Source organism: Hypomesus transpacificus, chromosome 2, assembly GCF_021917145.1.
Source record: "Hypomesus transpacificus isolate Combined female chromosome 2, fHypTra1, whole genome shotgun sequence".
In the NCBI taxonomy this organism is placed as follows: domain Eukaryota; kingdom Metazoa; phylum Chordata; class Actinopteri; order Osmeriformes; family Osmeridae; genus Hypomesus; species Hypomesus transpacificus.
Window position 1 is genome coordinate 8,049,966 of NC_061061.1, and position 14,389 is coordinate 8,064,354.

Consider the following 14,389-nt stretch of genomic DNA (forward strand, 5'->3'; position numbering starts at 1 on the left):
GAGGTCCTCCAAACAAGGGACATGGTGGAAGCAGGCTTCAGCAGAGGGCCACTGCAGCTCTTTGTGGCTCTAAGCATCATTGGTCATTTGAATGCCATCGAGGTGTGTTCCAACACTATCTTACCAGGATCCAAAGGTACTGTCACATTTCTGGTTCATAAATTTGAAGCTAGTTGTATGTTTGATTGTTAGTTTTTTGGGGTGACTCGGGCACTGGGTTGCTTTGTGTCCTAGTGGCCTCCCTCTCTCTATGACAAAGCCTCTAACTTAGTCAGTCTACCAAGAATTTGAGAGAAGAAGCAGTGATGTTTTAAAAGAACAATGGTCAGTCAATTGGCATTACAATTATACTGACATAATGGAATTAGATCCCGGATTGACACATCTATTTGGAGATGGAGTTGATCAAGTCAAGCCCTGAAGTGTGCTGGCAGCCAATGAAGGCCCAGACACTAAGAACACAATCCAGTAACTACGTTCTTTCTCTTCTTTGTTTTTACAACACCAGTAGTTAGTTCCCCAAAACTCACCCTGCTGTTATAGAAAACAATAACCATGTGTAGGAATACTACTGCCATTTTCTTCATTCACAGCTATTAAGAATGGGTGTTGTGTGGTAGTCTGACAGAGGATTTAATTTTGTTCTTTGGTAGTGATCTAAGTAGGGTACCTGTTCCAAAATTCTAACCTAAATTAACAGAGATAAATTAAGAAGGCCAATCTGGCAGCAGTTTCTAGGGTCTTCAACAATACAACCTGTCCAGTATTCTCATCCTAACACATCGTCGGTCAAGTCAGTTTGTTTGTATAGACATGGACTAATCACTTTTGACTTCAATGCTGCCATGTTGAGATTTTAGGTATATGATTGTGGCCTGCGGTACAAACGGTAGGAAATGTCGTTTTGTTTTCCAATGCTTTTGTTAGCTAGCCCAAGAGAAGTCCCTACAATGACTGTGTGTTTAAACAGCTGCTAGGGAACACTGGAGCTTATTTGGTTAAGTCCAATCTCAAATAATACTGCTTTAGTCCAACTGATGCTATAGACACAAATCCAAGTAATTTACAAGAGAATACATGTATATACATAAACAAATAAAGATTTTATTTATTTGGCACGTTTTTCTTTTCGTGTCAAATAACTGCATATACATAGTACAGCAGACTTGTAAGGAATAGTTCTACAGTATTTTGGTGGTCTAGTCAAGGACCAGTATATACAGTGCCCTCCAAAAGTATTGGAACAGTGAGGCGAATTCCTTTATTTTTGCTGTAGACTGAAAACATTTGGGCTTGACATCAAATAATGAACGTGAGACCAGAGATCAACGTTTCAGCTTTTATTTCCAGGTATTTACATCAGGATCTGATGCACAACTAAGAAAATATCACATTTTGTTTGAATCCACCCATTTGTCATGTGATCAAAAGTATTGGAACAGATATACTTAAAACATATTTAAGTGAATAAGACTTAATATTTAGTTGCAAATCCTTTGCTTTCAATAACTGCAGCAAGTCTGTGACCCATTGACGTCACCAAACTTTTGCATTCTTCCTTTTTGATGCTTTCCCAGGCTTTCACTGCAGCCTCTTTCAGTTGTTGTTTGTTTTGTGGGGTTCCTCCCTTCAGTCTCCTCGTAAGCAGGTAAAATGCATGCTCTATAGGGTTTAAGTCTGGAGATTGACTTGGCCAGTCTAATACCTTCCATTTCTTGCCCCTGATGTACTCCTTTGTTGTTTTGGCAGTGTGTTTTGGGTCGTTATCTTGCTGCATGATGAAGGCTCTGCCAATCAGTTTGGTTGCATCTTTCCTTAAATTGGCAGACAAAATGTTTCTGTAGACTTCCGAGTTCATTTTGCTGCTGCCATCATGTGTTACATCCTCAATGAAGATTAATGAGCCCGTCCCAGAAGAAGCCATGCAAGCCCAAGCCATGACATTACCTCCACCGTGTTTCACAGATGAGCTTGTGTGTTTGGGATCATGAGCAGTTCCTTTCTTTCTCCAAACTTTAGCCTTTCCATCACTTTGGTAAAAGTTAATCTTTGTCTCATCAGTCCATAAAACTTTGTCCCAGAATTTTTGAGGTTCATCTCTGTACTTTTTGGCAAATTCCAGCCTGGCGTTCCTATTCTTATTGCTAATGAGTGGTTTGCATATTCTGGTGTAGCCCTTGTACTTTTGTTCATGAAGTCTTCTGCGAACAGTAGATAGTGATACCTTCACTCCTGCCATCTGGAGGTTGTTGCTGATCTCACTAACAGTTGTTTTAGGGTCTTTCTTTACAGCTCTTACAATGTTTCTGTCATCAACTGCGGATGTTTTCCTTGGTCTACCTGTTCGACGTCTGTTACTTAGTACACCAGTAGTTTTCTTCTTCTTCAGGACATTCCAAATGGTTGTACTGGCTATGGCCAATGTTTCTGCAATGGCTCTGATTGATTTTCCATCTTCTCTAAGACTCACAATTGCTTGTTTTTCACCCAAAGACAGCGCTCTGGTTTTCATGTTGTTTTCACCTCTGAATACAGTCTGCATAGACAAAACCTATCTTACCCAATCTGAACCTGAGTGTAGACATTCAGTGGTATTTATTGATTGAATAATGTATGTAATAGGACACATCTGGGCAACAAAACACACCTGTCAGTCACATGTTCCAATACTTTTGCTCACGTGACAAATGGGTGGGTTCGAACAAAAAGGTGATATTTTCTAATTTGTGCATCAGATCCTGATGTAAATACCTGGAAATAAAAGCTGAAACGTTGATCTCTGGTTTCACATTCATCGTTTGATGTCAAGCCCAAATGTTTTCAGTCTACAGCAAAAATAAAGGAATTGGCCTCACTGTTCCAATACTTTTGGAGGGCACTGTATATACATAACAGTATAGTTTACACTGTTCATGCATACTGTATTTGATGCAATCTGTAGTTAGTGTTATTCTCCAGGTATGTGTGCAGAAGCTTGATTTCCTCAGCCCAGGCCTGTTTCTCTACTCCTAACAGGGGACCTGGGCAAGAAGGGTGAGGAGGGAGACCAAGGCAGGCTGGGCAAAAGCGGACCTTCAGGACAACCAGGTTCTTAATCTCCTCATTGATTTACTACTCACTGGTTTGTTACCAAAGACACGATTGACAAATGGTGACTGACTGAACGTTTTTAACATTGCTGACGTAGATTGCATACAGTATAACTTGAAGTATTCAGCCTGATATGAATCGTTTACTGTAAATGTATCCTTGAAGCCCAGACAGCTGGGGTGTGTTTCTATCTTTCTCTCTGTGTGTGTGTGTCTCTGATGTTTGCTCAGGGAGAATCACACATGTTAATTGACAGACAAATGGACAGACTGTCAGACTGGTAAGCAGGTTGGCCGGCAAGTACAAAGACACTTACAGAGACACAGACAGACAGACAGACAGACAGGCGTGCAGACAGTCAATGTTCTCTGGCTGGCCTCTTTCATGCAGATGTTTGTTTTTTTCGGTGCACTGTGAACAGAGCTCACAAGGCAATCATAGAGAGAGAAGCCACACACACACACAAATACACACCTCCCTATTTTACAAACACACACTTCTCTCATCAGTGAGCAGCCAGAGAGAGAGATGCCAGGATCGTTTGAGTCATTTCCAGAAATGGAAAGTAACAAACTTAGCAGCCAGCTTTTTTAACTCTTCAACCTAGGTCACATTTGTATAAGAAACCAGTCATTTTGGTTTGCTGTATGTATGTGTAATGGCGTGACTTACCATCACCTTCAATTATGCATTGTTTTTTTTCTACATTATGTTATGATGTTCTCTTTGAAAGAATTTGTGCCAATTTTTCAGTTAATAATACTTTGTTAGACCATAGAATTATCTTCCATGTTAAAAGAAATGTGCAAAGCCTGATTACTTCGAATGGAAAACTATAAATTATTAGAAAAGGATATATTCCAGTGTTTTTTTGTTTGTTAGTTTTTTAAGAACTAAAGACTTTAAGAACTAAAACTAAAAAAAGAAAAAATGCCCAAAAAGTAGGACACCAAGTTAACATGACTATCTCAGCCAACTGGCATTTGAATGTGTAAACCATGTGGACAGTATCTAGTGCCAAATGTTATAAACTTGTCAAGAACTGGCATTTTTGGCATATATTGCCCTTGAATATTAATTTGATATTGGTTTTACTTCTCCAATGCCAGCCTTCAACTCACCTGAATAAGGTAGTGTTTAGGGCTGGCTTGGTTGGATTGAGGGTATGTGCCTGTACCCCACCCCACACCTGGCTCAGGGAGAGACGTTACAGCAGTTTAGGGGGTTTCTCATTAAATAGGAAGATGAGATATGAGGTATTGTTATCTTCAGGCTCAAAAAAACGGTTCAACTGGCACCAACCAGGGGCTGAAGAATTGAGTTCCTCAAAGAAAACAAAAATGATTCAGCCACAGTAGACAGAAAATAATAAATGTTGTTTAGAAATTATATATTTCCCTGTGCTCCTTGACACCTGCTTCCCTACAAAATAATTGTATATTTACTTTGGCGACTACTATGGTCTGGAGAAAAAAAAGACTGGAGACTAAAAGTAGATTATATCACATTAAGGGGAAACTTTAATTTAAGAAGGAAGTTGGCCAGAATGAGAAGCTGACTCAGGATGCTAAATTGTTGCCTTATTGCAAGTATTTTACCCAAAGGTTGCTTAGGTATAGACTGTAATGTTAGACCAAGAGTTAGACTGTCTTTCAGAACATTTTTCTTTGTCATATTTGTGACTTCTACTACATATCATTTGTGATCTGTATGTGTTTTGAGTGTTTCTAGTTCATTGTCCAAATCTTGTTTGTTTTCAACCCATTTATGTTATGTATGATCAGCAGGAAGTAAGGCAGTCCCAAGTAAGAACAACGAGTTTGCTCATTTGTTGAGATCAGCAACTGTATCTCCTGGGAACATTCTTAGCAATCTCCTCTGTTTTGTCAATTGTACTTTATTTATAAAAAAAATGTACTTGCATGAATGAAATTGCACATGTAATCATAACACCATGGGATTTTCAGGTTCATGTTTCCATTTATTTATTCATTTGATTTGTAACAAATCAAATTTAACAGGGTTAACTGTATCATTTGGATATTGAGTTAATTTTAACAGTGTTAAAATAAATGAACACTGACAGTTATCAGACACAAGTCTGAGAGCATCTCGGTCTAGAGTAGGTTTAACATGGTAAAATGGCTTTGTAGGTTTCCTTTAGAGAGTAGAGCTACTGTATACCGCATGCAACCAATTATTTAAAATACTAGGGATTTGCTGAGGGATTTTTTTAAAGGAATACTCCGGTTCTGGATGAAAGTCTTGGACTGTGGTAACTATCTTTAAGTCCAACTCCTAGACAAGTACTGTAAATCAGACAACCGATGTCTGCTGTGGGAGATAGCAATAATACAGAGAGATTTAATCCCAGCACTGTGCCTTTCTCGCATGCTTGCTACAATAGCGTTATTGATTTAGCAGTTTGTTCACCCTTTGTCTCCTTCCCTCCATCCAGGGTTGCCAGGGGAGACAGGATTTAAAGGAGAGGTGGGGCAGATGGGAAAGATGGGTCCTGCGGGAGAGAGAGGTACAGTTTGGTTATCAGTTAGACCATAAAACCCCTGTTGGATTTGCTTTTAATATGTGTCCTCATGTATCCAACAACCAAGTTCCTCAGGTTGTTTTCACTTTAGTAAAACATCTGAACCTTTAGAATTTACTGAAGGAGACCCCACAAACCATGGAAGTGTTTTTAGGTGAAAGTTTGAATGAGGCCCATGTAGGAAAGCGTTTGAAAAACATGTTTAAACATGGAGGGCAAGAAGCAACATAAACCTCATCCAGACAGTCTAAACTACCTGGGAGGGACCCTCATCAGGTCTGTTTACATAGATGTTTACTCTCAGGCAAAAATGTTGCTATTGGAGCGCCATTGTCTTGGTCTGTGAGAACGACTACCTCGGCTTGGACCAGAGGAGAACCCATGTATCTAAGATTCTTCATAATTACAAACATAGTCTAGAGTCTCTAGGTGCTCTGGGCTTGTATGCAGAAGGAGTCATACAAGGTGTAATGTACCATGTTTACTGAGAGTTTAACTATGACCATGTGTTAGGGACTGGAGGAAATCCTTCTGAGGTAATCTGAGCCAGTAATGCTTTGGAAAGGGACACAGAAATCCTGAACTCGCTTAAGTTAGTCCATAATGACAATATCAGCTAGAGGTTTAAGAGGCATAATGCTAATCTAAATATCATCATATTTAATATGTTAAAAGACTGTTGAGTATTTTACTTTTGGTTTCCAGTCTGTCATATAATGTACTCATTATATTAGTAATTGCCATCTGAAAGAAATAACAGCAAAAGTAATGTAACTAAACCAATCATATAAATCAATGTACACTTTTGTCTTTCCTGACAGGTATCGTATCCCCTTGTAACAACCATAAAAAAACAGACAGTGCTTTTTGTTTGTATTGTGCTATACTTCCCCTAAATGTGCAACTGCCAGTGAAGGCTGAATCTTTGAGGGATAAATTGAGCTATTCCTTTTGTCTCAGTGAAAAGGTGGGTGTAGTGCTGTACAGTTGCGCTATCTAGTGGTAGGTTCTTGTCTACTGTAGTTGCCCACCTCAAGGCAGCACTGAATCCATGCTACAGATGGATGATTTTTCAGGAATAGGTTTGTGTTGATGCATGCTTTTGATTTCTAGGGAGAAAGGGGGATTCTGGAACTGATGGGCCTGCAGGATTAAAGGGGAAACCAGGTGACAATTTTCATTGTAATCCCGAAATTGAATGGATGCTTTGTTGAAATTATTGTTGTTTACTGAGCAATTACCTGGATCTTATAGATTATTACAGGTGATAAACTGATTATTTTGATACTATTTCAATTCCACATATTTAAAATATGTCAATCTATGAAATTGAGTGAATATGTTGTACTTTTCTATGTCCAATTATACAATTGGAGTGGGTCTGCAATGTCTCAATATTGAAAATGGGAATGGATGTTCCATTGTCCACTAACCGTCTGTTTCCTCCATGTATCTGATTCTGTAGGGACCACTTGTGATTGTGGGAGGTACAGAAAGCTTGTTGGCCAGCTAGACATCAATGTGAGCAAGCTGAGGAACACAGTTCAGTTTGTCAAGAATGGTATGTACGTTTCCTATCTAAACTGTTTTCTGGTCTCATAAAAGACCAAGACCATTAGTTGTATGCCTTAAAACAATTGACCATATACTGTATGTGCACACATTACTAATTAGCTACAGCTATGGAAATGTATGTAGCAACACATTGCACATACACCATTTTGTCTTGAATTGTGATGTTGTGCAATAATGGCTTGGACTGGGTCTCTCAAAGGTCTTGCAGAAAACAGATTTATTGTTAAAAATTGCTTTTTGAGTTGTTTTCTATAACACAATAGGTACAATACAATACGATTAAAATTATACCTATATTATGTCTAACTATCTCTGAATATACTACACTCAAGTAAAACCAGGCATGGAGAGAATATATGAGGGGCTGTGTAGGCCATAATTCAAACAAATCTTTCATACACACCATTGAACACCTTTGGCCTTTCACAAACACTACTGAAATACACTCACATTCACTACTGAACACCTCTCACACACAATTGAAAATGTCATACTCAGAAGGTATAATATAATACGTGACAGGTGCTGGTATTCTGGTCCTCAAGTAGCTCAAGGTAATTTTTCGTGGTCATGAGAGGTTTGCTGTGTCATTGGGTGAGGTTACATTTTCATGTGTATATGTGAGAGGTGTTCAGTAGTGAATGTGAGTGTATTTCAGTAGAGTTTGTGAGAGGCAAAAGGTGTTCAATGGTTTGTATATAAAGGTGAGTTTGAATTATGCCCTACACGGCCCCTGATAAGCAAAGGGTTTTCTGAGAGAAACTTGGGGAGGGGAAGTAATAACACTCTTTTATTTACAGTTATTCTTGGCATGAAGGAAACAGATGAAAGGTTCTACCTGATCGTGAAGGAGGCCAGAAAGTACAGAGATGCTCTGATGAACTGTAAACTAAGGGGAGGAATGCTGGCCATGCCCAAGAGCAGAGAAGTCAACCGGCTTCTGGCAGACTACATCAGCCAGGCTGGACTCGCACGTGTCTACATAGGACTGCAGTCTGTAGAGAACAACATGACAGCAGGAACAGAGGTTAGCTAGAACATAGGATTTACACTGAAGTCCAGTTTATAATATTCATAGACTTAAAATTGGTCAGTGGAGATAATACTATGAAAAGGGCCTCTTAATTCCATAACCGGCATTGTCTTTGTCAGGGACTCTTTGTAAGTTTAATAGTCGTTGGTGGGTGGGTTCAGCTCAATTCTATTAACTGCCAGACTTCTAAAACTCCAGAATGATCTATGCCAGTGTCCTATTCCTTTCACATTTCTTTGAGGATAACAAGGATTTTAGAAGATGCATCTCAGCAGTGACTCATGGCCTTATCACAGTTTTTCTGCTTCTTCGTCTCACCAGGAGAGCGGGGTCAATGTGTATGCAGACTCCACCCCCCTGCAGGGATTTGCAGGCTGGACCCTGGGGGAGGAGCCTCATGTGACCCCTCCAACCAGATCCAATGCTACCTGTGTGGAGCTGCAGAACACTGGGGGGTGGAGCCAGGTGGAGTGTGACATCACTATGTACTATGTGTGTGAGTTCCTGAGGAGAGGAAGAGGAGGAGGAGGAGGGATTGTGCCACCTGCTATGAGCAGAGATCCCATGGGAACCTCATGAAATACAGGTTATGTCTACAAGATACAGTGCACTCTCAATTATTCAGTCTAGGCGGCACAACATTGTTATATCTATAAAGCAACAAAATAAATATATTGTGTAGAACTAAAATAAATCCCTGTCAATTGAATGAATTAAGAATTGTGTGAATCATCTGAAAACTCTAATAGGACCCCTTTTCTTGTGTGTTTATAATGTTCTCCAAGATTCAAACCATTAGATCCTATCTGTTAAAGTGAATCTCCATTAAACGATCAAGTATAATTTGTATGGTCATATCTTGAAACAAGAACAATTATGTTTTAATTTGAGACAAACTTGGGAGAAGAGCTGACAAAATCGGTGGGATATATACCTTGCAACCCCGATTCTATTCTGTTGAGAAAATCTGTGTAATGGTTGCTAACATTACAGGCATGGGGTTATGCAAACATTCTTGCCTCTATCCACAATTAAGGTAAACATTATAACCTGATAAGGCAACAGAAACCTGAAACCTCTGATGTTCTTATCCAAAGCATTTTAACTACTGTAATTCACTCAACAAATGTATTCCATACCAGTCTGTCAATTAGTGTCAACAATGACAATTGCATGCTGTACTCAACTAATAGGTTTGGATTACAAGTGTGTTGCCTATCCGCACAGGCAGTGATCTCTTGGCCGTTGGTTATTGGGTAAACAGTGTTAAGTTGACTTGCGCAATTATTTACCTTCCCTTGAAGCAGTGTCGGTTTGAAAATCACTGCTGTGCTCCTTATCGCTCTTAGTATTTATGATAATGTTTACTTGAGACAACTCCCTACATCTGTAGTTTTAAATAGGAGAAGTTAGAATATAGTCACGGACATCGTGGTAGTAAGTTACAAGTCTGAGTCAATACTAACATTTTGCCTACTGCAGCAAGGACGAATTAATACCTCAGGTAAGCTTTTTTTGGCCTGATTGACTTGGAGAAATTTTCAAGGGAGTGGCAGGTGCACCTGTTGGACCAGTTTGGGACCACATGACTCCGGAGGAATTTGTCTGTGTCGTAGCCGTCCCTTGTTGAGCCTGGAAAGCACCGGAACGATGTCGGAGCCTACAAATCCTGCGGCGACTTCTTTCCCGGCACCAACAATTTCTTTGCCGCTGGGTTTGGACATATTGAAGACCTACTCTGGAGCGCTTATTTGCTTGGAGATTGTAAGTCAAGTGCTGCTTTACGATTTTGTTTACGTCGGCTGTGGCAAATAGCATAGCTTTTGAAGAACATATAGGCCTATTCATTCTATAGCCTAAGCGGGTGTATCGTCATCCACCCATAGGCTGTAAACGTAATAAACTTTAGGAACAACAAAAAAGGGTTACGTGGCTTTTGTTCAGTATTTATGATTAAGGATTTGCCGTGCCACTGGTTGTTATCTGTGTACTTCTGACCAAAAAAATCCTAATGACCTCAGATTTAAAGTACGTTAATGGCCGATACAATTGTAACGTACAATTGTTTCGGCCTAGGCCTACACAAAGCGCAACCTATCGATAATGTGAGGATCCTACATGCACAGAACACAGCCTACTGTAAACGCACTTTTGTTTGTCAAGAATATAGGCAACTAGTCAATGATTGTTAATCATCTAGGCTTCAGGTTTTAATATTATTCTCTTGGCATGATGACATGTTAACTCACACACATGATGCCACATTGACTGAAGACCAAAATAAATTATTAACATAAAACAGCCTGATTTACTGGTTTGAATTAAAAATCACTTGTTCCAAGTGTGGCTCGTCTTGCTGTTTAACGTATTGCTGTTCTCCCCTCTCTGCCACCTCCAGGTGTTTGGAGGGTTGGTATGGATCCTCGTGGCTTCTTCCAATGTGCCTGTGCCTCTGCTTCAGGGATGGGTGATGTTTGTCTCGGTCACCATGTTCTTCTTCTCCTCTGCCTACCTTGCTATTTTCCTGTTGGGCGTTGCTGACAAAGTCCAAACTGATTGGAACTTTTTGGTGAGTTCGGTATACAGGTCTCTTTTTTGCAGTTTGCAGCAGGTAGTTGTGTGCGTTGGAAATGAACCAAGCTTCAGCATGGGAACCACATCTTCAAATCGACTGGATTTTGCAAGGTCAGGGAAAATTTGAGCTTTACTCAAGTAGGACCAATGACACCTAAAAAGTTCTGACGTGAACTTTTTTTCTTGCCATCAAGTCAAAAATCATCACTTGAATTTAAGGTTTTTCTCCAATTTCAATAGTTAAGCTGTGAAGATCAGTCAGTTTTTACTTTAAAGGTGAACCACCATAATCAGACCAGTCATTTATCCAGTTGAAGGTGAGGAACAGTCCCACTCTTCCATTTTCAGGAAGATGAAAAGAGTACAGAACAAAGATTACAGTAAATGCCCCATTTACTGTCTGATTTCCCTGAAAGCAATGCACACACGGCTCCCCCTCGCCTGTGTATGACCGCATCACTGCTTAGGCCTGAAGAATAGCACCCTTTTTTTTTTTACAGGTGTCATAGCCAAACACATTGGCCCTAGTTCTGCCTCTGAAAAGCCTCACTTCTTCTGACTGAACAACTGGCCCGTATCCAATGTTGTGCCACTCTTCTCCATTGTTTCACTAGAATGTCTACTTTGTCTTCATGTATAACCACGATCGACGCCTACTCATTCCCCCACATGAACACTACACTCAGCCCAGTTTAAATACACATTAACCACAACATGAGGAGTCAGATATCTAAGCGGTTAGGGAATTGGGCTTGTAATCAGAAGGTTTCCAGTTCGATTCCTGGCGGTTCCAAATGACGTTGTGTCCTTGGGCAAGGCACTTCACCCTACTTGCCTCGGGGGAATGTCCCTGTACTTACTGTAAGTTGCTCTGGATAAGAGGGCATGGTAAATGACTAAATGTAAATGTAAACATATCTAGTGAACTACTAGAGGTGACTTGAAGGTCTGCATGGCCTTCTGGGGACCCAGACAGCGCTCAGGTGCAAGACTACTGCTCTTCTAAACAAGCATACTCAAGCATGTGATATATTCGTCAAGCGAACAATCAGTGATAGTGAGCTGAGCTCACACTGATTTCACAATGGACAGTTTGTAAGCCCAGACCCCTATTGTCTGAAAACAGCAACAGAGTGTGTAAATAAACACATTGCGCCTGTGTTGACATTGCAAACAATTGACCTTTCATATTGAGTTGAAATTAAAGAGATTGGGCAGTTGAAAACATAAACAACAAAACAGAAAACAGAGCAGGATCTTAATGTGTGAAATGTGAAAGGCATTAAAAACACGATAGTTAGCCTAATAAGGAGCATCTTTACTAACAACAAGACGCTTGGTTGGCAATAGCAACATTCAAAATACAATTCTGAGTAAGACTGCATGTCTTGACTCCACCTAAAGAGAAAAAACTTATTACTGTCCATCTGTTCATACAGCACAGGTGGTAAAGCTGAATACAGGTGCCAATACGGTTTAAATGCATCACATCAACATACTGATATTTGTCATTCATTTTGTGCTACTCAGGATGTGGTGTACCACTTCACAGCATTGCTATTCTACTTTGGAGCATTTGTGCTGGAAGCTGCCACCACTGCAGCAAATGGAGGTCGAATCATTGGGACCACCATCACAAACAACACAACACTCTGCATGACCAGACCCAGTGGGAACATATATGCCTTCCTGGACCAGCGACAGTACAATATCAATGTGGCGGCTACGGTAAGGGTTAAAGATTAAGTGTTCTCATAAATGTTAGTAAGCTAACATATAGAATAGCTACTGTGTGGAGGGTTAGCTAAGCCATGGGTTCAACATGGATTCACTCCATACTGGACATGCACTGCATTAGATCTTCACACACATTTCTAAAACATACTGCAAGGCTCTGTCAAATTCAGGAGCTGTTTGTATTTCAGATATTTGCGTTTGTGGTGACTGTAAGCTACGCATGTAGCATGTTCATGGGTTTCAAGAGATGGAGGATGTAATGCTGAACAAGAAAGTACACCACAGGACAGCTTGGGTCCACTGCATAGCAGAACGTGATATACAGAAGACTACAAATGTTTAAACTTAATCTGTACAGTTGTGGATATCCCCAAGGGCTAAGATCAGGGTTCTAAATTAACTTTTTTGATCACAAGCCAATTTGGCTGGTAACTTTCTAAAGTTACCAGCCAAACAGAATTTCCACTAGCCAAATTCTTTCCGGTGAAAATAAGAACAATTATGAGTTTCACTGAATGCATTTGATCATTTTATAACATTGTTGGCATGAAAAACACAGAAAATGAAGTAAAATGAAGCACAGAAATATGATGCAAGGGTATGTGAAATCACCAACACGTGACTAAGTAAGGCAGTGTTTCCCACACATAGACTAATTTGTGGCGGTGCGCCACAGAATCAACACCGGCCGCCACACATTGCGTTTCGTAAAATATTTGTTTTTATCGCTATTTAGGTTAAAACACGCAGCGTATTCGTTCAGCTGCATTTCCTTTCCCCTGCTCTCCCTCCGTCTCTCTGTCACTCATGCGTCTTTCTCACATATGCACAGTCACAACGTCAGCACACGTTAGCAACAACAACGCATACATATGCCGTTCTAGTAAGACCGACAGCTATATCAGCGAGCCTTCAGCATTAGTGCCGTAGCTAAAAGTCGAGAAAAGTTGAGGCTACTTTTCGCGAGGTACCTTACTCACATTTACATTTAGTCATTTAGCAGACGCTCTTATCCAGAGCTAATTACAGTACTCGAAGTTTCCCCTTCGTTCTTTTGGTGAGAAGTCTCAAGAGCTAGCTTACCCGGCGTCATGGAGCCAACCAGTTAAATAGTTGTTTAGCACTAGGGTTGCTACATGCATAATGCAGAAATAATATGTTAGTTGTTGTTAATTTTGTGAAGGTGTGAATCATTTTGGATTAATATTTAATGTAACAAATTACTAACAAATTAACTGTAAAGAATTATTAACGAAGGAATTATTACGACACCCCCCCCCCCCCCCCCCCCCCCCCCCCCCCCCCCCCCCCCGTCTGACAACCCCCACCCCTCCCCGCCACAATTAGGTTTCTAATCTGTGGGAAACACTGTAAGGACACGATTTATTGTAAATGTACGGTGGCCGACATGTGCAAACGCGCTGCAAACTAGTGATGGGAAGTTCGGTTCTTTTTACTGATTCGGTTCTTTGAATCTCGTTCAGTAAAATGAACGAATCTTTTTTCGAGTCATTTGTTCATTTCAGAGGGGGGGGGGGGGGGGGGGGGGGGGGGGGGGGGTTGGGGGCTATACGTCCACTGCAAAGGACGTATAGCCCCTATACGTCCACTGTAGGTTGGTGCATGACATGTGCACCAGCAAATACTATTTCAAAATAAATTCCTGCATTAAAATAATGTATCATGAGTTTGTATGATTTGGTCATGTATTATCACACTAGCATTTAATTATCACGTCAAACAATTACACTGCACTAAACTGTAAGTGTAAATGTAAAGTGAAAATAACAAAACCAGTCAGTATGATGACTTGAGCGAATATCATTCATTCACGT

General features: G+C 40.3%; 2 protein-coding genes and 1 long non-coding RNA gene across 4 annotated transcripts in view; 2 read left to right on the plus strand and 1 right to left on the minus strand.

Moving 5' to 3' along the window:
• Positions 1-8,952, plus strand: colec10 (collectin sub-family member 10 (C-type lectin)). Its single transcript, XM_047033494.1, has 7 exons — positions 1-136; positions 3,016-3,087; positions 5,549-5,620; positions 6,749-6,802; positions 7,101-7,196; positions 8,011-8,237; positions 8,565-8,952. The coding sequence occupies exons 1-7, from the start codon at positions 22-24 to the stop codon at positions 8,820-8,822; spliced, it is 894 nt and encodes a 297-aa protein (XP_046889450.1). The 5' UTR covers positions 1-21; the 3' UTR covers positions 8,823-8,952.
• LOC124476382 lies at positions 5,064-9,625 on the minus strand. The gene is made up of 4 exons (XR_006957036.1): positions 9,536-9,625; positions 8,049-8,205; positions 7,069-7,165; positions 5,064-5,605 (listed from the first exon to the last, which is right to left on the minus strand). It is a non-coding gene; the product is annotated as an uncharacterized LOC124476382 (long non-coding RNA).
• Positions 9,516-14,389, plus strand: part of mal2 (mal, T cell differentiation protein 2) — a 27,097-nt gene continuing 22,223 nt past the window's right edge. Inside the window, exons 1-5 of one of the 2 annotated variants that reach the window (XM_047033484.1) lie at positions 9,523-9,747; positions 9,860-10,007; positions 10,642-10,812; positions 12,348-12,545; positions 12,743-12,821. In XM_047033484.1, the coding sequence (XP_046889440.1) occupies positions 9,894-10,007; positions 10,642-10,812; positions 12,348-12,545; positions 12,743-12,814 (555 nt within the window). In that variant the 5' untranslated portion in view covers positions 9,523-9,747; positions 9,860-9,893 and the 3' untranslated portion in view covers positions 12,815-12,821. Of the gene's footprint in view, positions 9,748-9,859; positions 10,008-10,641; positions 10,813-12,347; positions 12,546-12,742; positions 12,822-14,389 lie in introns of those variants that run through there. The other variant, XM_047033465.1, reaches the window with a different exon arrangement.